Genomic DNA, 23,404 nt, shown 5'->3' with positions numbered 1-23,404 from the left:
GGGAAACTAGGAGGGTGGAGCAGGGCGTGTGACTGCCCCCCAAGATTCCTCTAGTTCAAAACGGCTTCCAGTGGAGGGGAGGGTGGTGCGGAGCAGGAATCACTCCAGTGCTCTAAGGGATGCTTCCTTTGCAGGAGGAAAAAGTACCTTCAGCCAGAGATAGAAGGTGGACTGAAAGGTGCTTTTATCTTCAAAATATATCTTTATTGATTTCAGAGAGGAAGAGAGAGATAGAAACATCAATGATGAGAGCGAATCATTATTTAGCTGCCTCGAACGCCCCCCACTGGGGATGGAGCCCACAACCCAGGCTTGTGCCCTAGACCGGAATGGAACCCGGAACCCTTCGGTTTGCAGGCTGATGCTCTATCCACTGAGCCAAACCAGCTAGAGAAAGGGTGCTTTTAACACTTTAAATTTTATTATGCAGGAATCCCTCTCCTCATGTCCTTGAACCTGGTTTTCAGCTGCAGGGATCCTGATAGTTGGTATTCAGTCCAGCACTTCTTTTCTAGGCCTCTGGATGTGGTACTGCATTTACAGCAACCCTTTCTGCTCCCTGATAATCTTGGAACCTCTGGTGCATTCAATAACATTATTAAATTAGAAAAATAATATTTCCCACTTTTGAAATCCAAGCCATCATACAAACAGAACTAGAGTTGCATGCGGAATGAATATTTTATTACTAGATTATAAAAATAAAATACAAAATAATTTTAAAACAGAACTTAAAACACTGTACAAAGCTTTAATATGATACAAATGGGAAAATTAAATAAATAATTACACTTTTATGTACAGATGACCCATACAAAAGCACTCCACGTTTCTGTCAATACTCTATTGTCCTTGTTGCCTGAGCTAAAATGCATACAGAGGGCTGCTTGGAGGGGAAAGAGACACAATACCATTGGAAGCATTTCCAAAAGAATTTCTCATCACTGATTTCATGAAGAGGAGAAGGGAGAAAACTGGAATTATTAACGTCCTCCATGCTAACGTATTGGTGTTGCTTGACAAGAGAGAATTCTTTTGGTTTGTGATTCAATCTGATTTAACAGCTGCCAATAGTTCATACTTTCAAGATTTGTATCTAATGAAAAACTAGATATTTCCCCCTCCCCTCTTTTTTCCCTAAAAGCTGTCAATGTCTAAGTAAACGGCCTAATTAAATGGGCATTGGCTACTTTAGGAAAGGAGTCAGGAAGGGGATCAGGGGCTGTATATGAGGGAGAGGGGAGGAGGCTCAAGCCTGGGTCATCAGATCTGTTCTCTTTATTTGCTTAACTCAATCCAACTTCAGAGCCCCGAGTGGCACACTGTTGTATTTCCTTTATCTTCCTATCTGTATTTCTGAATGCTTTTTATCTTAGTGAACTGATTTATCTATCTGAATGGTTTAAAAATAAAATATTTTGAAAAAGTCCCAAGGGCATTTCCCTGCCTGGGTTGCTCTCCTAAAATAAATCACATTCGAGCTCTGGTAGCCTTGTTTACCCTTGTGGGTGAGTGAAGAACAACCCAGACAGACTCCAGGTATGTTGAAGTGCTGCACATGGAACTTTAAGGACTTAAACCAGTGGTCGCCAACCCATGGTCCATGAGGTCCGAATGGCTGGCGACCGCTGATTTATACTGTATATTATAAGGGGGAAAGCATCTATGACAAGGGTAGTTTATACAAAAACTTGGTTTATTCAATGTTTTTAACTGGATGAGTGAACACTTCAGTACACAATATAAAATATTAAACTAATGAAAAGAAATAAAATTCCTATCCATCGTTAGCATGTAAAGTTATGCCATCAGCAAATTCTACAGTCACATGGGCCAAAGATCTGCCTCAGTGAATCCTATTCTCTAGGTCAAGGAACCCAAAAGCCCTGGGTATCTGAGAGACATGTCAGTATCACCAGTGATATACACTATGCCCAAAACTGTCACTTCCAATTAAAGAGGCAGACCTGGTTAAAGTTTCACATGGCAACGAAGGAAAAAGGCTTCACTTTTTTTACGTGTCTCTTTAAGACCAAGAATCAAGCAAAGTCTAAGGAAATATTCAAATCATTACCAAATATATGGTACTTGGTTATTCAGTTCTTGAGACTGTGTATAACCTCAAGGTGATCTTGATCTTGTCACATACTTTTAATTTTCTGATCCAAATTTGCTTAAGGGGAATAAAAAAAAAAGTCAGAGCCAATAATCACAACTGAATTAAAAAATGTATTAATGGGCCAAGACTTTAATGACATTTCACATCCAGCCAGGGATTTTTAGGGATTGAGGTGTGCAGCATCCAAATTCCCCTTTACAGGAACAGGGAGCCTTACCCCATGTCCTGGAGTTATAAGAACTAAAGGAATTCCCCATGTACCTCCTGCAGTTCTCTCCAGCAAGGTTGGCAACAGATTCCTCAGGCTCTCAAGACTATCTGGGTTAAATTTCTCATAATTCTAGATGGACAGCTAAGCTACTAATATCTAATGATCTGATGTTTCCACACTACTCCCACATCATTAAAAATTTTTTTTTAATAAGAGTTTATTTAAGCCAAAACTGAGGACAACTGCTGGGGAGCAAGATCTCAAATGCTCTACTCCCACATCCTTGAGGTCCACACCAGAGTTCTGTTGGATGAGACAAGGAAGGAGGATGTCCTACAACCACCCGGGGCTTCCCCATGGGCTAGAACCATCTTATTACCTTCTCTAAGTTACAGTCCAAGTACGCACCTATGGTTTCTGAACTTGGGTGAATATTGATTTATGAGGACTACCATAGTGGTTCCATTCCTTACTCCTGTAATACATTTGTATTAAAACATAGATAAGTAACTGCAAATAAACTGTCTACAGAACCAAATTCAAGAAAGTTAAACAATGTCATTGTCAACCATTTATCGCCACAGTAATACAGGTGCTGAAAATCTCTCTCTTTTTAGGCAAAGCCCCCAACACATCTGTGGTAAATACACATAAGCAGAAATGAGCAGATGTTAAGAGAATGAATGTAAACAACTTAATTTCAAAATACAGGAGCATGACAGGAGAACTGTTTCCCTAATGTATGCCATGTTTGACTGATATAAAGGAATGAAAAACATTTTTATATGTCAAAACTCTGATCTTCAAGACTAAATCTAGACTTATCTACAAGTAAATCTATTTTCAAATAGCCAGAGTACGATGTATTTCTCCCCTAAATTCTGAATTCTGGATCTTGTTTCTCCTATCACCAGTTCCTTATGTTAGATTAAGAATGTAGTTCCTAGAACAAAGAATCCTCTGCTTTTGGGGAAAAGGCATCTGTTTTTTATTCAAAGGTACAGAAAAACTAATTGTTATTTTTAACTATCTGTGTCTGGGAAACATGCCTTAATGTACACCTTTTCCTTGTTGATTAAAAACAACCAAAGAAACCTTTGCATAAAAATCTGTGGCTTAGAAGGAATCTCATGATTACTAAAGAACCTCAAGTTCCCACAGTGTTAGGAGGAGCTAAACAGAAAGATACTGCATAACTAGTTCACTGTATTAGTAAGCAGCTGAAATTTGTTTAGTATTTTAAAGCAAATAATATAAAGTGGTTAATAATGGGTCTCAATTATCATTTTGTTACTTATTTAGGACTTGATTAACTTGGCAACTTTTACAAAAAACATTTACTTCACAACATGCAACCTAAAAAAGAACAGTAAATGTAGCTATGCCACTGTCAGCAAGGCCAGCTTGCGTACCAAGTTGAGAATGATGGTGCCTGCCTAAGACTTAAACATTCAAAGCTGTTTATAATCTGTGCTTTAAAGTTAAATTTGGTATGACCCAATTTTCCTTTCTTGTTCACTATATGTTAAAGTTAAATGCCTTTAAGCTGTGCAAAAGATTACTATGTGAATGTTCTGGTTATTTTGTGACCGTCAAAAGGACGTGCAAAGTTCGGCCCTGCCCCAGCTTTCCTTACAGTTGAAGCCCTCACTTTGTAATGTGACTGCCTTTCCTTTTTGTACAGAAGATGAATTGTATTCTGCATTTTGTCTACTTGTAAGTGAATGTAACATACTGTCAAATTTCCTTGTTTGAATATAGAATTGTAACACTATAAGGTGTACATTTCCAGAGCCTTGTGTATTTCCAATGAACTTTTTTGCAAGCACACTTGTAACCATATGTGTATAATTAACAAACTGGTGTATGCTTATGCCTGGGCAACTATTTTTTGTAACTCTTGTGTAGACTGTTTTTAAACAATGTGTGATCTTTTTTTGGAATCTGAGTTTGTGCTTTAACTTTTTTCTCCATTATAGTGCCCCAGGGCAACAACAACAACAAAAAATATTACTATGTGGAATTTTAAAATCGTTACCCATCTGTACACCCTGGAGATCTGGCAGCATAACTTAGAAAGAATGCTACCTGAAAGGATCAAAATGTTGCTAATTCCATCTTCCATTTCACCCAAGTATTTCCAGAGACTAGACAGGGAAGGTAAGAGCAAGGTAACCAGCCACTTTGCTGTGATAGGAGAAATGACGAGACACTTGATTTTCAAAAGATAATTTACTTCTGCTCCATAATACTTTTAGTGTAGTTTGGCTTGACTTTAACTGACGGCCATCTCCCTCATCTTAGGTAGAATAACCAAACTGGTTTAAAATTACTTGGATGATCTATGTTTGTCACTGAATTTTGAAATATGCCATCACTAAAAAAAAGAAAGAAAAAAGAAAGAACTGAAAACAACAATACAACTCATTCTCTGTATCAGACTTTAAAATAAAACAAAAACAAAAATCCTTGTGCCAAAAGTGTTTTACTCAGGGCTGTGAACTTCTCTTTTTAGCCCGAGACATGTATTATCTAAAAGCACAAATTGCACTTAAAAACCGTAAAATCTCTATGCAGGCTGGGACAAAAGTAGGTTTACACTTGTGACTATGCAAAACAGTTAATTCTTGTATTATTATTTATTAGTTACTGTATTGTTTTCCACACAAAGAACTAAAACCCTACTTTTGCCCCACCCTATATAAGATAGTAGTACTTTCAAGTGGACCTACTGATACATAATATTAGTTTGTTTTCTTTTGAAAGTATCAAGCAGAAAAATCTCTGGTTAACACTTTTCTCTACATGCAAAATAAAATAGTCTTACACAGCAAGACTATTTCTGGACCTTGAGTTTGTGGGTACCATTTAGAAAAAGGAGCAAAACACAGTGGAAAAGTTGTGAGAAAAATGGAAAGAACTAAAAAAGAGGAAAAACATTAAGTTGCCATCTTTGCCAGTTTTGACTGCTAGCAGAGAGATGTCAATCAGATATAAAATCACACACACACACACACACACCGCAGCCTCTCAGCTTTTCTGATGGTTACTACAAGCACATTTCTGACTAACGGGGTCAAGATGTAAAGCTGGCTACTTTTCGCACAATTTTGCAAGTAGAGCAGAAAAAAGAGAATTTCTTAATTGTAGATTACTCCTCCACCACCCCTCAAAAAGTGAAGTTAAAAGAGGAAAGCAGAATGATAATTTTAAGGGATTTTTTTAAAAAATCAATTCGTCAGACCCATGATTATCATCCCAGTTGATCCACTCTAACCGTAAGAACAGCATTATGTAATTAACAAGACAAATCTTTGAACCAGTATTATAAGCATGTCCTAGTAATTTTCCCCCTATTAAAATATTTTTAAAAATGAAAATCAAATAACCTATCTTGGCCTGTTCAAGACTGCCAACCCTTGCATTATACGCAAGGAAGGCAAGAAGAATCTTAAGTGTCACGTGCCAAGAATGTATTTTCAGAAAATGAAGACAGGCAAGGCCCAAGTGTACGCGAGGCACACAGTAAAACGGTATTTCTCTATCCGTGATCTTGAAATTACAAATGGAGAATGAGAAAGAATGAGTTTATATAAGCATATGTTTCTCTATATTTTTATAAATATTTATATAATTTACCATGAAGACATGCAAGCAGTGTTATAGCAACTATTATACAATATAATACAGAAAGATGGGTGTTCCAATGTCACAGCTGCTTTAGGTAAACAGCATAAATACGTCTTCTCTAGTGCACTCCTCTACAGGGCTCGAAACCAGAGAGAAACTAAGATTCCACACTACGCTACAAATCTTATGGGAGACACAATATGCCTCAATAGTGTTTTGAGGTTTTTGTGTGTTTTTTTTGTATGTTTTTGTTTGTTTGTTTGTCTTTTTTTAGAAAGCTCAACACAGATAAAGAGAACAAGATAAGTTCAGTGCAGCTTCAGGGCAACTTTGATGCAGCATTAGAATATGTTCACTTGGTGAGAAAATATATTTCTTTTCCCCCCCAAATTCAACCACATTAGGTTTGGCAGCAAACACAAGGTAGAAAAGAAAGCACAGATGTTTGCTAGAAGGCAAATTTCAACAGCAAGCAGACCAATTTACCTGACCTTAATAAGGTCTTTACAACACAAAAAACATCAAAGTATAAAAAAGCCCATTTTCAAAGTCTACTATGATTTAATTTTGCCTGATTCCTGTTGGCAGAAGAGTGAGATTAGAACAAATATGATCCTCTTTATAGCTTTGTAAATTGAGATTACATGGAAATCAGGTCAAGAAACTCAAATGTTCAAACTAAAGCACAGGAGAAGCTGGTAAAAAAAACCTTTTAAAATAAAAGATAAATACAGAACCTAAATTTATTTCCCCAGATACTCATTCCTAACTGGCTACATGTATAAAATACAAAGTTTGAGGATGATAAGTCTCAACAACATACCTAATTTCTTTCTACTTTTCTTTTTAAACCTCTAAAAGCATAAAGTCACATTTCACAGCACTGTACTTCCTTGGTATCATCTTGGAGGTTGGCATTAGAAATAGTTGGTACAGAGAAGAATTAAGGAATCAAGGTCTACTCTGGTCAGTTTTCCTTCCACAAGGAAGAAACTAACAGGGAAAGAGAGTTCTTCTCCCTTACAGGGCATTCGCCCCCACTCTGCCCCTCTCTGCCTAAAGCACTAAAGCCTGCAAACTAGTTCTATTTAGATTTTCCCTTCTATTACCTAAGTGTCATCAATTATTTCTCACAATAAAAATATATTGAGACTATAGTGCTCTAAAGAAAAATATTAGCATATGCTGCTAAAAGCATATTAGAATGTATTGTTAAAATAAAAGACTGGATCAGGTGAGAAACACTAACTTTAAAAAATATGAAATCCAAGGAGGGTACGAGGAATGAGGCAAAGTAAAGGTGTGAACTCTCCATATAGATAAATACACAAGCTACATATATGTATCAGCAATGGCTCCCCAGCAACAGACTTCTTACATACTTTAATACTGGAGCAATTCTGAACTCCAAAGTTGAGAAAGTTTTGAATGAAAATATTAAAACAGGAGGTTTCAATTTTGCTATATAATGTTTGAGTAGAGCCTTAAAGAATAAACAGGCCAAAGCCTTTAAAATTCCATTCCATCTCCTACTTTTGACTCTTTTGTTTTAGAAGCAGCTAAAAAAAAAAAAAAAAAAAAAAAGTTCATTTAATCAGTTTCTCCCTCTTGGATTTGCTAGACTGCCCCTTCCTGTGCAAAGGCATTAATTCCTGATCTGCTTGCTGCCTGCCATAGGTAATTCCTTATCAAATATTTATGTCTCCTTATAAATAATTTATCATATTACTTTCTTTTGCAAGAGAAAATCAACACAGACTTTTAAAATAGACAGTACAGGGATACACATGCATCAGGTTTAGGAGGAGGATCTCACACCTTTCAGAGATGCGGCCTGGCTCCTATCTGCTGAGTTTACTCGCTGACTTACTCTTCCCTGGGGGCGCTTTAGTGCTGGCTGAGTGGTGGTGGAGGCTGCCAGATCCTTTCAGGCCATTCTTGCTGGGTTTGCAATGCTCCTGTTGGCAGGACCTCCTGGAGGAGGAAGATCCTGAGTGGCTGGGAGGTGACTTGCTTCTCCCCAGATGCGGGGATGAACTCCTCTGGTCATGGTGGGGCCGTCCAGCCCTAGATGGCGAGGAACTAGATGTACGAGGCAACGAAGAGCTTCGAGGAGAGGCACTGGGACTCCTGCGAGGAACAACTGGACTCTTGGGTGGTGTTTTTGGATTGTGAGGGGATCCTGGACTCTTGCACTGAGTAGTGCTCCGGGGTTTCTGAGATCCATTTTGAAGAATTTGGGCCAGGCGAGAGAAAAGGTCTGAGTCGGAATTGCTACTCCCTAGGACTTTGTATCTGCGGAGCCTTAAAAGTACAGAGAAAAATTATTTTAATTCATTTCAAGTGTGCCTATAAAGTCCCAATCATAATTTGTATGATGTGAGTCAAAATTCAGGAAACACAGGTTATAGCTACTCTTTTATATACCAGTTACATGACCCTGGACAAATTATTTAATCTCTCCTAGCTTTTAATGGGAATATTATCAATCTCACCACGTTACTGAACAGTCAAGGACAATAACCCAAGTAAAGTATTTAGTTGGAAGTCTGCCATTCAGAAGCACTTGGATGTTGTTAGTCCTCTTCCTCCTATGGCATGTTTGCTCTTCTGATTTTAGAATTAAATAAAACGTCTCTAGCATAAAATGCCTTGACATTTTGTTTAAGGCTCCTAGGACAGGAATTCTGCATACATATATGCAAATATTAACCCCACAATGCAAGTCTTCAAAATGATCTGTGCTCACCAATAGCAGGAACTATAGAAAAAGGTTATTTCAGCTTCATTTAATAGTTTCCAAAATAAAAGAGTACTCACTGGTTTCTCTGGGACTCAGTCTCTGCCCTGATAGAAGCCTGAGATTCAGGAGAGCTGGGTTTGGAAACTGACTGCCCCTCTTTACTGACAAGTCAGAACTCCAATCTAGAAAGTATTCATATGAATAGCAATGTCCTCTTTGCCCTAAATGTTTTTCTGTTTTAGCTTAAAATCCACTCAGTTTAAGAATTTAAACCTCAATCTGCTGACATGCCACTCCTTACAGAAGGAAGTGGGAGAAGAACTTCAAGGTTGTATTAGTATGTACAGAATGCAGACACATAAATAGCTATCATCATCATCATCATGGGTCAGCAACAAATTACTGATTTTTTTTCCTATGAATTTTCTTTCCTTCTCTTTCCCACCATCTACTTATTCTGAAAAATGACATGAAACTCATTCAGGTTACGCCTATTCTCAAGGATCTTATAGTAAAAATTTTGAAATGGAATAAAATAATTCCTCTGTGCCAGGACCTAAGTGGGAAAGTTGAGTTCCCAGATGAGTCAACTCTAATATCTGGCACAATGCCACAGGCTTGACTTAGTTACTAAGTGCTACTTTTAGGGGACACTGTAAAATGCTAAATAATGAATGATAATTAAGATCTGTTTGTTGCAATCCAAAGTAGTTCAAGCCACAGATATGCCATCTCTATTAAGCATAGATGCCAAGCAGAAGAAAAAGGGGATATGTAAATATTGTTCATAGAATCACCTTTTTAAAATCTCATAAAATGACTGCTGTTTACTCATCACCATTCTTCCTATGGAAGTCTTGTCCCACTGGCACTTCAAATCTAATGTTTAGTTACCCTGAACCTGAAACCTTAGGGCAAGTCAAAACTAAACCTTCTTTAGGTAAGGGTAACAAGTTCTGCTGTGTAACGATACATGTAGAATCTTACTTCAATATGCTTTAGATATCCTTATAACAGGAAGAGGCCTATTATTATATTATCTCAGACAGGCTAGTTTTCATGCAAATGTACTACCATTTTGATTTTCACTTTATTTTGGTTAAAAGACTATCCTTTTCTTCTTTCTTCTCCAAAAGTTTAGGCCATTATTCTACTCTGTGAAAGTGAGTAATGGCTCCAAGGAAAGCACTCTTAACTGGCTCATTACCTCCCAATATTTCCTCCTCTTCTTCAAAATATAATCTATTGACTCTATGGTCAACTATACATGAGAAATTCAATAAACAAGTATACCATACAGTAAATATTAAAGCAATAACTTTATTATGTATTGCCGTATCTAGCATCAGATCTAGGGAAACCGCCTGTAGGATTTTTGTTTGTTTAATTCATTATAATCAGATAAACAGTAGTGCTACCAGGAGTTAGTCATCAAATGATGAACACACTATTCTTCACTAGAATTTGACATTATAATGACATCTGTTATAACAGGATGCTGACTAACCAAAGCTACAAAAATACTGAGTATCTAGTTAAAACAGACTGCAAGAGAAGTAACCTTTGTTACATGCTAATCAGCACTGCAAGAAGCTTTAGACATACACTCCCTTATTTCATCCTCCCCAAACCTTGAGGCAAATGTTCAATCCATTTTATAGATAGGAAAATTGAGGTTTACACTGCAAGAAAGTGGGAGAGCCAAGAATTAACCTGGATCAATCTGACCCCTTCAACTACACTGTGCTATGGCTTGGGAAAGGCAAGGAAGAAAGTAGACAATCAGAAGCAGGCAACAAAGAAATGAAACCTCTGACATATTATATGTTAGAGTCAAGTAGACACAGAAACAGTGCTATACACTTAACATGGGGAGAGCATACAGCATTACCTGGCTTCTACTCCAGGCCTTGTGGGTGGCTTTCCTGGTGGTGGCCGAGGCAAGAACTGTGATGAAACTGAGCTATTGACTTGATCTGTGTTGATCCATGACACTGGCCTTGGAATTTTGCTCTTTCTGGACTGGGAGATGATAGGTGACAAAAAGCTATCTTCAGCTGACCTGCTCAGGGGGGCGTCTATCGCCAGTCTTGAAAAGGGAGTGAAGACTTCCTCCTCAGAAAAGGGAGCAGGAACAGTAGCTAGTCTCTCCTCCAGCAATTTATCAGAGGCACTTGAGAGGTCCCCAAGAAAAGACTTGAGTTGCCTTTTTTCCACCAGAAGTTTGAGTAGGTCTGGCTGATAAGCTTTCTTTTGGAGGAGCTTTTCTTTTGCAGAGAGTGGAGAGGATGATTCGAAAGCTGAGTCTATCTCTTGTGCTAAAACAGGGATTCGGCTGTGTCTAGTTACGAAGGATGACCTAACCATATCCTTCCGGGATGAGGGACAATGTTCACTCTCTGAAACACTATTAAATAGCTCTCTATTTCTAGGGGCAATTTTCTCTTTCTTACCCTCTTGGTGCAAAAAAGTAGAGAGGTCTCCTTGAAGACCGGGCAAGTCTTCACTCTTGATGTCATCATCCTTAGATATTTTACTCTTTTGCATTGTTGCCACCTGGCCTATCTGTCCTTCAGCACGTGGGTCAATGCCTCCTGGGGAAATTTCTGAAGTTCCAACTGCCAGAAGCTTCATTCTCTCATGATTTCTGTCTTGGTTTGGCATCACACTAAAAGTCTGTGTCTTTGTCATGTCGAGAGGTTCAGTAGTCGCTGAATGATCCCTTTCTAAGTCTCCGGGGAGAGAGGAGATCTCAATATAATGCTGCCCTTTACTTAACTTTTCATCTTCATTATCTGACCCTAGCAGGCTTTTCTCTTCAGTTTCCCTAGGGAGACTCTCAAATTCTCTCCCAGCCAGTCTGTTATGGTCAGGAAGGTCTTCTGGCCCCAGGTCTTGAGATTTTTCACACTCTCTAGTATCGAGTAACATTTCAGGACCAATATGCTCTATCTGCAGCCCCAAGTCTGTTCTGCTTCCTCCACTAGGAGGCTCTCCCTCTGTCACAACTAAACCAGAGAAGTTCTCCCTTGGAGAATAAAGTTCCACAGTGGGCTCCACAGGCTGAAGGTCCTTCTTCTCTGGCAGCTGACCATAGTGAAAGCTTCCTGAAGTCGACTGTGTAGATGCCACAGACGGTCGAGGAATTGTAACCTGGAGAGAGAGAAGAAAAAAAAAGTTAAAATGCAATAATGTAGAATATAAGTGAAGATGCAGGATTTGAGATTTAACACCTCAAATTCTAATTTATAAGAAGAACACATATGTTGGCTGAGTCTGCCTAATTCAGTGATGGCGAACATATGACACACGTGTTAGAGGTGACACGCGAACTCATTTTTTTGGTTGATTTTTCTTTGTTAAATGGCACTTAAATATATAAAATAAATATCACACTGTCTTACTAGGGACTTGGATTTTAACTTTGCCCTTTTGTAGAAGGATTCTGACAGAAAACCAATAAAATGCACCTAAGCCAAAAAAAAAAAAAATCAAAAATATAAATCTTTGTTTTACTATGGCTGCAAATATCAAAAAATTTCTATATGTGACACAGCACCAGAGTTAAGTTAGGGTTTTTCAAAATGCTGACACGCCGAGCTCAAAAGGTTCGCCATCAATGGCCTAATTCATATTTAAAATGAACAATTCTGAATAAAAATGCACAACACCCAAGCTCAGGAACTGTACAGCACAGTCTTCTTCGAGGTTCACCCCTGCATTTCTTTAGCCTGCTTTGTGTTCTGGAAAACTGGCTTCTGCAGACTGTGCTATCCCAGGCTCCCTTGCCTTCTGATTTCTGGGTTTGCCCAATGGCCAGCACCAACATAGAATCTGAATTTGTGGAGATAAGGGTCTGGGTATTAATTCTCTCTGCTCCCTCCCCAAGGGACTGCAAGGGACTACATTCAACCACTCTTGGCCATAGCTCCTGTCATATGGCCCCACTCCCATAGATAGGATCTTACCAGGTTCTATTAACAGCCTTTCTTTCTCCTCTTTCAGGACTCAAGACAGGAATGACTCTCTCTATTTAATGTGCCTATGGTCAGTTGATAGCATCAACTTTGCAAAAGTAAACGGAATTTAAGCCTCAAGAAGATAATCAAGATAAATATATTATCCCATTCCCCCCCTTCCCACCCTCCCCAATGAAGGAAATGGTAAGTTTAATACCTTAGACCAATGGTTCTCAACCTTGGCTGCACATTAGAATAAGCTGGGAATCTTTTTAAAATCCTGATTTCTGGGCCTCATCCTCCGGAAATTCTGTTTCGTTGTTATGGGGTGGGGCCACAACATTAGTAACAAAGAAATAGAATTTCTGGAGGATGAGGCTCAGAAATCAGGATTTTAAAAAGATTCCCAGGTGATTCTAATGTGCAGCCAAGGTTGAGAACCACTGCCTTAGACATATGTACTAGTAAGTAAAAAAGTAATGCAGCTGACATTTCTTTAGAGACCTTCAGTTAAAAAGATTTTTTAAAAATTGTTTTAATTATATTTTTATTGATTTCAGAGAGAAAGGGAGAGAGAGAGAGAGAGATAGAATCATCAATGATGAGAGAATCATTGAAGGCTGCCTCCTGCATGCCCCACATTGGGGATCAAGCTAATAACCTGGGCATGTTCCCTGACCAGGAATTGAAACGTGACCTCCTGGTTCATAGGTCGACGTTCAACAACTGACCCATGCCAGCCAGGCAAGAAAAATATTTTTATTTAAAAATATTTGAAGCTGAAACTGGTTTGGCTCAGTGGATAGAGCGTCGGCCTGCGGACTGAAAGGTCCCAGGTTCGATTCCGGTCAAGGGCATGTACCTGGGTTGTGGGCATATCCCCAGTGGGAGATGTGCAGGAGGCAGCTGATCAATGTTTCTCTCTCATCCATGTTTCTCTCTATCTCTCTCCCTTCCTCTCTGTAAAAAATCAATAAAATATATTAAAAAAAAAAATTCTTTAAAAAAAAATATTTGAAAAAGGTCAAACATTAAATATATAAATACAAGTCTTTCAACAACTTGATAGAGAAAATGTTGCACATAGTGTAACAGCTATAAGAATTATCTTTGTGGGCAGGACAGTATTGATGGGAATGGGCAAGAAATACTATAAGAAATTAAGCCAAGGCGTTAGAAAGCCTTTTGAAAAGAAGCACACCAGAATGCTATTGGAAAAATACTTGAACAACAGTGAGAACATAGCATCTAGAGCAGGGGTCCTCAAACTTTTTAAACAGGGGGCCAGTTCACTGTCCCTCAGACCGTTGGAGGGCCCGACTATAGTTTAAAAAAAAACTATGAACAAATTCCTATGCACACTGCACATATCTTATTTTGAAGTAAAAAAACAAAACGGGAACAAATACAATACTTGTATTTGCATGTGGCCCGGGGGCCGTAGTTTGAGGACCCTGGTCTCGAGAGTGAAAGAAAAGAAGAAACTGAATCTGGGAGGTGGAAAGAGGGAATGAATGCAAAGAGAAAAGGTGAGGTGAAAAACGGGATACAGGGAAGGGACGGGAATGGTAGGACCTGACTCTTGCCCATAGGGCACCTTTGTACAATTTGGAAAAGGATGCTCTTCAAAGAGGAAACAAAGATGCACAGTTTGGCTAGCAAAGTTTGAGCTAAATTTCAGACCCAACTGTTCCCTTGGCTAAGCATGCAGTAAACAACCTATATAACTTTACAAAGCAGTCTTGGGGAAGAAGGAAAGACCAACTAACTGATTAAAAAAAGGAGGTAGTCCGGCGAGGGTGGCTCAGTTAATTATCATCCTGTGCACCAAAGGGTTGCTGGTTAGAGTCCCAGTCAGGGCACGTACCTGGGTAGCAGGTTCGGTCCTAGTCAGGGTGCATTCTGAGGACAACCAATCGAGGTCTCGGTCTCTCTCTCTCTCTCTCTCTCTCTCTCTCTCTCTCTTTCTCCCTTCCTTCCCCCCCTCCATTTCCTCAGGTGAAGATTATAAGATAAACAAATAAACAAATAAGAAGTAGGTATTTATTTTCCCATTTTGTAGTGTAGGTAAATCCCTACAGAGCTATTCACAAAATCAAATTCTATTATCTTTTCTCATTGTTTTACACTTGCATGAGGAATTGTGTCCTAATAAAAAACATTTCAGTCGCCCTAACTGGTTTGGCTCAGTGGATAGAGCGTCAGCCTGTGGACTGAAAGGTCCCAGGTTTGATTCCAGTCAAGGGCATGTACCTGGGTTGTGGGCACATCCCCAGTAGGAGGTGTGCAGGAGGCAGCTGATCGATGTTTCTCTCTCATCGATGTTTCTAACTATCTCTCTCCCTTCCTCTCTGTAAAAAGAAATCAATAAAATATACTTAAAAAAACAAAAAACAAACAAAAAAAACATTTCAGTCTGGGGAACAATGCTATTTCTGGTGAGTTGGAGGAGAGGGCCACTAGATGATGATGGAATTTAAGAAAACCTGGTATTCTCACCCATGTAAGGACAGATGAACCTGCCTGTGTCTGAGGTTTGTGTACATTTTTTTACTGCCTCCATCTCTGGCTTTCCTGGAACTCCTGCCACTCACACAGCTGTGGGGGCAGCACTACTTACTGAAAACCACAGTGTAACAGGAGTCTCCATATGAATGCCCAAAATGGGAGTAAACAGTAATTTCCTCAAAACATTTCTTTGCAGAAGACTTATCACAATTACCTTCAGCTGCTTGTTAAAATGCAGATTCCCCTCTATCCCAGACCTACTGAAGCAGAAGTTCTGAAAATGAGCCTGGGACTCTGCATTTTAAACAATGGACACCAAAGCTATAAAACTATTGCTTAAGAGAAATATAAAATACTAGAGGCCCGGTGCACAAAAATTTGTGCACTCGGGGGGGAGGGGGGTCCCTCAGCCTGGCCTGTGCCCTCTCACAGTCTGGGACCCCTCGGGAGATAACGCCCTGCTGGCTTAGGCCTGCTCCTGGGTGGCAGAGGGCAGGCCCAATCCCTAGGTGCAGCCCCTGGTCGGGCTCAGAGCAGGGCCGATTGGGGAGTTGGGGCGCCACCCCCTGTCACGCACAGAGCAGGGTCGATCAGGGGGTTGGGGAGCTCCCCCCCCCCCCCCCGTCACGCACAGAGCAGGGCTGATCAGGGGGTTGAGGAGCTCCCCCGTCACTCACAGAGTAGGGCCGATAGGGGAGTTGGGGCACCACCCCCTGTCACACACAGAGCAGGGCGGATTAGGGGGTTGGGGCGCCGCCACTGTCACACTCAGGGCAGGGCCCGTGGGGGGCGGGGGGGGATTGGGGCGCCGCACCTTGTCACACACAGAGCAGGGCCGATCAGGGGGGTTTGGTCGCTGCCCCGTCACGCTGATCCCGGTGCTGGGAGGCCTCGCGGCTCCGCTGATCCCAGTGCTGGGAGGCATATTACCCTTTTACTATATAGGATAGAAGCCTGGTGCACGGGTGGGGGCCGGCTGGTTTGCCCTGAAGGGTGTCCTGGATCAGGGTGGGGGTCCCCACTGGGGTGCCTGGCCAGTCTGGGTGAGGGGCTGAGGGCCGTTTTCAGGCTGACGGGTGACTGAAGCTCCCAACCTGTCCTTTTTTCCTTTTTTTTTTTTCATTCTGGGCCAGCTTTAGCTCTGAGGCTCGGCTCCAGCTATGAGACTTCCACTGCTGAAAGCAGGTTTCTGGCCTTTGTTTACCCTTCTGTATTTGAAACAATGGTGCGGTCCTGCTGGCTGAAGCCCGGGGTTTTGTTTAGCTTCTATTTTTGTAACATAGTTGCTTAGAGTGCAGCTGAGAGGCCGGCAAGGCAGGCGGGGAACGTTGGAGTCCTCCGTCACTAAAGCAAGCAAGCCTCATGTTAGTTTCCAGCTGCCTGGCTGCCGGCTGCCATCTTGGCTGTCAGTTAATTTGCATATCTCGCTGATTAGCCAATGCGAAGGGTAGCGGTCGTATGCCAATTACCATGTTTCTGTTTTATTAGATAGGATGAGAAATGTCTAGGTGGAGGTTACAAAAGAGAAAGGAGAAAAAAATAATTAGATTTAGCAACAGTATAAAGTACAAACCATGGGCCGGCGCCATTTTGGGGCTCAGTCCATCTGGGTTTCCAGATGACCTAATAAATTTATAATTCTTTAACAAAAATAAATAAATAAATAAATAATATGAAGTACTGGTACAAACCATGAATGGTTAAATATATACTTTCCTCAACATATTTTTCTTTTCTTTTATATTTTTATTGATTTCAGAGAGGAAGCAAGAGGGAGAGAGAAGTAGAAAAATCCATGATGAGAACGAATCATTGATCAGCTGCCTCCTGCATTCCCCCTACCTGGGCCTGTGCTCTGACTACGAATCGAACAGTGACCTCCTGGTTCATAGGTCGATGCTCAACCACTGAGCAACACCAGCCGGTGCTTCCTCACCATGTTTCTACTGTAGATATTAAAAATATCTAGAATTATAATTTAAAAAAATCATTATGTATACACATATAGATAGATAGTTCTTATAGTCTAAGTATAAATGTTCTTCTGAAATTAGGTTATAATGACATATTGTGTATTGAGTTGATATCCTGACAGGAAACCTCACTTTTTGAGAACTTTCATACTAGAAGACTAACAACTAGTCCAAGCATCACTCCTTATACCATTTGCATACTTAGGCCTCTGCTGAAGAACCTTAGTTGATCAACTGTTAGTCCTTTCATTTATATATGTATATATCTTTTTACTGATTTTTAGAGATAGAGGAAGGGAGAGGAAGAAAAAGACAGAGAAATCGATGTGAGAGAGAAAAATCAATCAGCCGCACCTTGACAGGGGATCAATCCCGCAATCCAGGCATGTGCCCTGACCGGGAATTGAACCAGTGACCTTGCAGTGCACAGGATGATGCTCAACCAACTGAACTACATTGACCAGGGCAGTTCTTTCTTAATAACACCTTGAGTGGATAACAGATAAATGACAGGAACAAATCTCTTACCGCTGTAAGAGGTCCTTCCGCTTGTGCCTCCATTGGACTTGTGGGTGTTGCTGCAATAAACTGACCACCAGCTCCAGCCTGGAGTTCTAGCCTATCTGTATATTGCTCTGAAGCAGCAGTGGCAGGGCATTCCCTGGAAAGTGCTAAGATCACACCTGAGGTTTCCTTCTTTAAATGAATATTTTCTTCCCAAGGATCCAATCGGAGGTTTCCATCTTGAGGTGATTCTTCTAGAACTTGAAGTACTTCAGGCTCCTCGTCAGAAGGGCTCCCTGTTGTTTTATGGCCTAAAGCCTCATTTGTCCTAAAATCCCGAAGGTCCTGCTCCTTGTCCACAATCACCCATTCTTTGGAATCAACCTCTTGCTTGCAAGAGCTCAAGTTAACAGCTATAAATCCATTGCTGCCACCACCATCCGCCTGCTCAGGGGTATTGGCAGAGGCAGGCTTAGAAGCATCTGGAAGATATTCTTCATCATAGTTCCAGATGTGGTCAGTACGGGCCCCAGTAGGAACACAAGGCTTACGAAGCAGGGCAGGAAGAAGAGGCTCCTTTCCTGCACTGGAATCTTTCTGCATTTTCTCCAGGCTTAAGAAAACAGAGAGAGAAGTTACTCAATTGTCCAAGGGTAATACTTATTGCATAACCTATAAGCTCTATACAGAACTAATATTCTCACAGAGATTAAAAAAATACGGATAAAGCATAAGGAAAGTTTCACAGATTGATCATGCTCTTCTCCACCTGTCATAATCTTGTTTGGGGAGATGGGCGATGTCACTCCTGCTGCAGAGAAGCCTAACTGGTTGACTTATATGATCCACATCATCTTTGCCTTGCCAGTTCAATCACACTGCCCTCTGCTCTCTCTTCTCTCCTCTCTGAGGTGCGGAGAACAATTTACCCAAGGGAAGCCTACTGGTTCATGGGCCCAATACTCAACCACTGAGCCACACCAGCTGGGATTGAGTTCTGTTCTCAACTCTGTTTTCCCTCAGCATGGACTCTTTTTAAAAGTTCTATTCTGCCTAGCCAGATTGGGTCTACTGGATAGAGTGCCAGCCTGCGGACTAAAGGGTCCGGTCAAGGGCACATGCCTGGGTTGTGGGCTCATTCGCCAGTAGGGGGCATGCAGGAGGCAGCCAATCAATGAGTCTCTCTCATCCTTGATGTTTCTATCGTTCTTTTCCTCTTCCTATCTGAAATCAATAAAAATATTAAGGAGAACCAAGATGGCAGCATAGGTAAACACCTGTACTCACTGCCTCCCACAACACCAAAATCACAACTAAAATACGAAACAAGTACCATCCAGAACTGCCAGAAAGCTGGCTGAATGGAACTCCTACAACTAGAGAAGTAAAGAAGAAAGCACCCTGAGACTGGTAGGAGGTGCGGAGGCCCGGAAAGGGCTGATCAGGACCCAAGTGTGCCACTTTTTTAATCAAAAGGGAGACTGCCTCTGAGAGGCTGCCTGGAGAAGTGAGGGGTCCCAGATCCTCAGCTCAGGGTTCCAGAGCTGGGGAAAGATGTCCCTACGGGCAGTAAGAACTAAGGGCTGTAAAAACCAGTGCAGATTGGGACTGAGTGACATGCAGGCTTCTGGAGACCCAGCTGTTCCTCTTTAAAGGCTGCATCGTGAACTGAATTTACAAGCTCTCACTTCCTCTGAGCTCCAGTGCTGGGTGAGGCTCTGGGGGCCCAGACACACACAGGGAGAAACTGGACTGTCTGGCATCAGGGGAGGAACTCGGGGGCGGCGCACTGGTCATTGTTCTCATGCAGGGACCTCCCCAGTTGCAGGGCTGACTGGCAGCCACTGCTGCTTGCTTCACCCTGGTGATTCCCTGAGACCCCACTCCACCCAATTTACAGCCCCACCTAAGCTGTGCCCAGTGGCTTTTGCATACAAATGGTCTGTCCTTTCTCAGGCTAAAAACCTGTCAAACAAGCTGCAGCTGGGTCCCAGAGCTCCAAACCTATCAATAAAAAGCCTATGACCCAGCACCAGCACCAGCCTGCCTTGCTTCGAAGCTGGGCCTCATTTGAGCACTTCCAAACCCCAAACAAAGGAGAGGAATCTGCAGATCTCTCTGTAGCTTTTGCTGGATGGCCCCAGTCAGTGGCTGACTTTGCACCTCCCTGGAGACCTAAGAGCCAGTATACCCAGTGGTCAGAATGAGACCATAACAGATTACAACTCTTCACATCCATAAGCGACACACTCAAGGGGAAGACTTAGTGAGCACCAAAGCCCCACTGAAGCAAGTCCTGCTCCATAAGGGTGTCTCCTGCACAGCAGCTCTCCCACTGTAAATCACAGCTGGTCCCCACAGCCAATTGGCTTGGAGGTCAATACCTCCCAGTGATACCAACAGCAATCAAGGCTCACCTACAACAAAACTGTGCACACAGCCCAGTAAAGGGTGCACTAAGAGTGTCTACCTCAGGTGATTGGGGAGGCTGAGCCACTGGGCCCTATAGGACACATACTACCAGTACAAAAGGCCACTCTATCAACTCAAGGAGACTTTAAAGCTACCCAATACATAGAAACAAACACAGGGAAGCAGCCAAAACACGGAGACAAAGAAACATGTCACAAATGAAAGAAATGGAAGAAAGTAAACTACTGGATATAGAGTTCAAAACCACAGTTATAAGGTTACTCAAGAGTCTTCTAGAAACCTCCAAGAAACTCAGTGAGACTTTCAAGGATCTTAGTGAGAATGCCAAAAAAAAAAAAAAAAAAAAAAGGAAAAGGACCAGTCAGAAATTAAGCATACACTGACTGAAATAAAGAATAATATACAGAGATTAAACAGTAGACTAGAGGATCCTGAGAATCAAATCAATGATTTGAAATACGAGAAAGCAAAAAATACCCAAGCAGAAGAGCAAAAAGAAAAAAGAATCCCAAAATATGAAGATAATGTAAGGAACCTCTGGGACAACTTCAAGTGTACCAACATCGAACTATGGGGGTGCCAGAAGAAGAGAGAGAGCAAGATATTGAAAACCTATTTGAAGAAATAATGACAGAAAACTTCCCCTACCTGGTGAAAGAAATAGACTTACAAGTCCAGGAAGCACAGAGAACCCCAAACAAAAGGAATCCAAAGAGGACCACACCAAGACACATCATAATTAAAATGCCAAGAGCAAAAGACAAAGAGAGAATCTTAAAAGCAGCAAGAGAAAGAAACTCAGTTACCTACAAGGGAGTACCCAAACGACTGTCAGCTGATTTCTCAACAGAAACTATGCAGGCCAGAAGGGAGTGGCAAGAAATATTCAAAGTGATGAATAGCAAGAACCTACAACCAAGATTACTTTATCCAGCAAAGTTATCATTCAGAATTGAAGGTCAGATAAAGAGCTTCACAGATAAGAAAAAGCTAAAGGAGTTCATCACCACCAAACTAGTATTATATGAAATGCTGAAAGGTATCCTTTAAGAAGAGGAAGAAGAAGAAAATGGTAAAGATACAAACTATGAACAACAAATACACATCTACCAACAAGTAAATCTAAAAGTCAAGTGAATAAATAATCTGATGAACAGAATAAACTGGTGAATATAATAGAATCAGGAGCATAGAAAGGGAGTGGACTAACTTCTTGTGGGGGAAAGGGGTGTGGGGGATGCAGGAAGAGACTGAACAAAATTCGTGCACCAATGGATGAGGACAGTGGGGGGGGTGAGGGTGGAGGGTGCGGTGGGAAACGGGTGGAGGGGAGCTATAGGGGGAAAAAGAGGCACAACTATAATAATCTGAACAATAAAGATTTAATTAAAAAAAAAAAGAAAATGGAACAGACAGGATTCTCAGAGGGAAGGGTGTGGGGGGTGCGGGAAGAGGTTAGACCAGGGGTGGGCAAACTTTTTGACTCGAGGGCCACAATGGGTTCTTAAACTGGACCGGAGGGCCGGAACAAAAGCATGGATGGAGTGTTTGTGTGAACTAATATAAATTCAAAGTAAACATCATTACATAAAAGGGTACGGTGTTTTTTTTTTTTTAGTTTTATTCATTTCAAATGGGCCGGATCTGGCCCGTGGGCCATAGTTTGCCCACGGCTGGGTTAGACAAAGATCTTATATGCATGTATGCATTACCTATGGACACAGACAATAGGGTGGTGAAGGCCTGGGGTGGATGGGAACCAGGTGGAGGGGAGCCATTGGGGGGGGGGGGGGGGGAGACGGACATCTCTAATAATCTCAACAATAAAGATGAATTAAAAAGTAAATAAAATAAAAATATTTTTAAAAGTTTTATTCTTTTGTTAGACTAATTCTTTATCAAACTAAGCTTTTATCCCTTTATATTTATTCCCATTCTTAGCCACAACTCAAAATGTTTAAATGCTGCCCCAACCCTAGTCCATCCTTTTGATCATATCAACATGTAGACATAAGCTTACATCACATAGCTATGAGTTGAATGATTACAGGAAGAATATACATACATGAAGGACTGTTTAGAATGAAAGCCAGACTGGACTAGGCCAGAAAGGCTGAATTGTCTCTGGACAATTACTACAATGTCAAACACATGGTCTTTCTAACTATACTCCACTGCCAATAATAGCCATCAGGGATGTACAGTGAAGAGTGTCACTATTATTGAAGTCACTTGGGTCTTAATATTATTGAAGCCTTCTTTAATTCATAAATATATCCCAAATTCTTTTAAAAGTTTCATTCTGTCTTTTATTATCAATACTTGAGGACAATGGGCCTCATAACGGCAGTCATTATCAATGTATGGCTCTCTAAGTTTCACCTGTCCTTCTCTCAAACTTGATTGTGAGCTCTTTAAAGTTCTGTCTTCCCTTCTTTCTAGGTAGAATGATAAACTTATTCATGTCTATTTTCCCTATACCACTACTCATAGAAGGCCTTCATTAAAATGAACTGACTTGTCTGTTCCTTGTGTATAAATGACTTTTTCCCCCTCCTTCATGTACTCCCCTTTCCTGCTTAATGCCCTCTCCAACTCTACACTGCATCTTCTACATTCCAAAGTCACTTCAAAATGTTCATTTATTGACTAATTATTAACTATACCTAGTATTATGAAGGTACCAGCTCTCACTGCCCAGCTCCTAAAGCCAAAGGCTATGTTATAAGACTTGTAACAACATTAGGAGGCAATTCACAACAACAATCAGGATGATAATTAAAAACATAGATGAGAGCTTAATCAAATCAGTGCTACAGAAATGCAAGAATTTATTTGAAAGACTTTACATAATAAAAATAAATAAAAATTTAAGATGATAATATCTTAGTAGTTTTAAAAAAAGAGGAAAAACTATTTTATACCAGGTCTCAAGAAACTTGTCAGTATCCGGCTTTGGCTCTAGTGTCAGACGTTTCTCCAGCTCAAAGCTGTGGATAGAACGTAACTTTCGCACCAACGGAACATCTCTGTCTGGCTGAGTAATCTCTGAGCGGACACGAATCGGAGAACCAAGGCTGGGAGCATTCAGAATACCATTTGCTTGGCCATGGCTATTCTCCTCTTCAGTAGCAGCCTAGACAAAATATAAAAGAAAATTATGAAAAACATTCCAGTTACTATATATGATAGTTATTGTTGAAGTCTTTCAACATAATATAACCAAATGCTTGGGATGTGTTCTCACAAGATTAAGATATTTTGCCTAGTTTAGGTCATGACATACTTTTCTCTTAACCTTTTATTAAGTGAGCTTTCTTAATT

General features: G+C 40.8%; 1 protein-coding gene across 1 annotated transcript in view; it reads right to left on the bottom strand.

Annotated features, from left to right (window-relative positions):
* Positions 1–4,269: 4,269 nt before the first annotated feature.
* TTBK2 (tau tubulin kinase 2) overlaps positions 4,270–23,404 on the bottom strand; it is a 128,981-nt gene continuing 109,846 nt past the window's right edge. The window contains exons 12-16 of the mRNA XM_081112687.1: positions 23,005–23,216; positions 17,672–18,260; positions 10,595–11,856; positions 7,779–8,264; positions 4,270–4,707 (exon numbers count right to left, since the gene is read on the bottom strand). Of these exons, the coding sequence (XP_080968813.1) occupies positions 7,802–8,264; positions 10,595–11,856; positions 17,672–18,260; positions 23,005–23,216 (2,526 nt within the window). The 3' untranslated portion in view covers positions 4,270–4,707; positions 7,779–7,801. The remainder of the gene's footprint in view (positions 4,708–7,778; positions 8,265–10,594; positions 11,857–17,671; positions 18,261–23,004; positions 23,217–23,404) is intronic.

Source organism: Myotis nattereri, assembly GCF_964212035.1.
Source record: "Myotis nattereri genome assembly, chromosome: 1".
Taxonomy (NCBI): domain Eukaryota; kingdom Metazoa; phylum Chordata; class Mammalia; order Chiroptera; family Vespertilionidae; genus Myotis; species Myotis nattereri.
Note: the sequence above shows the minus strand (reverse complement) of the source record. Positions and strands in the feature narration are given on the sequence as shown.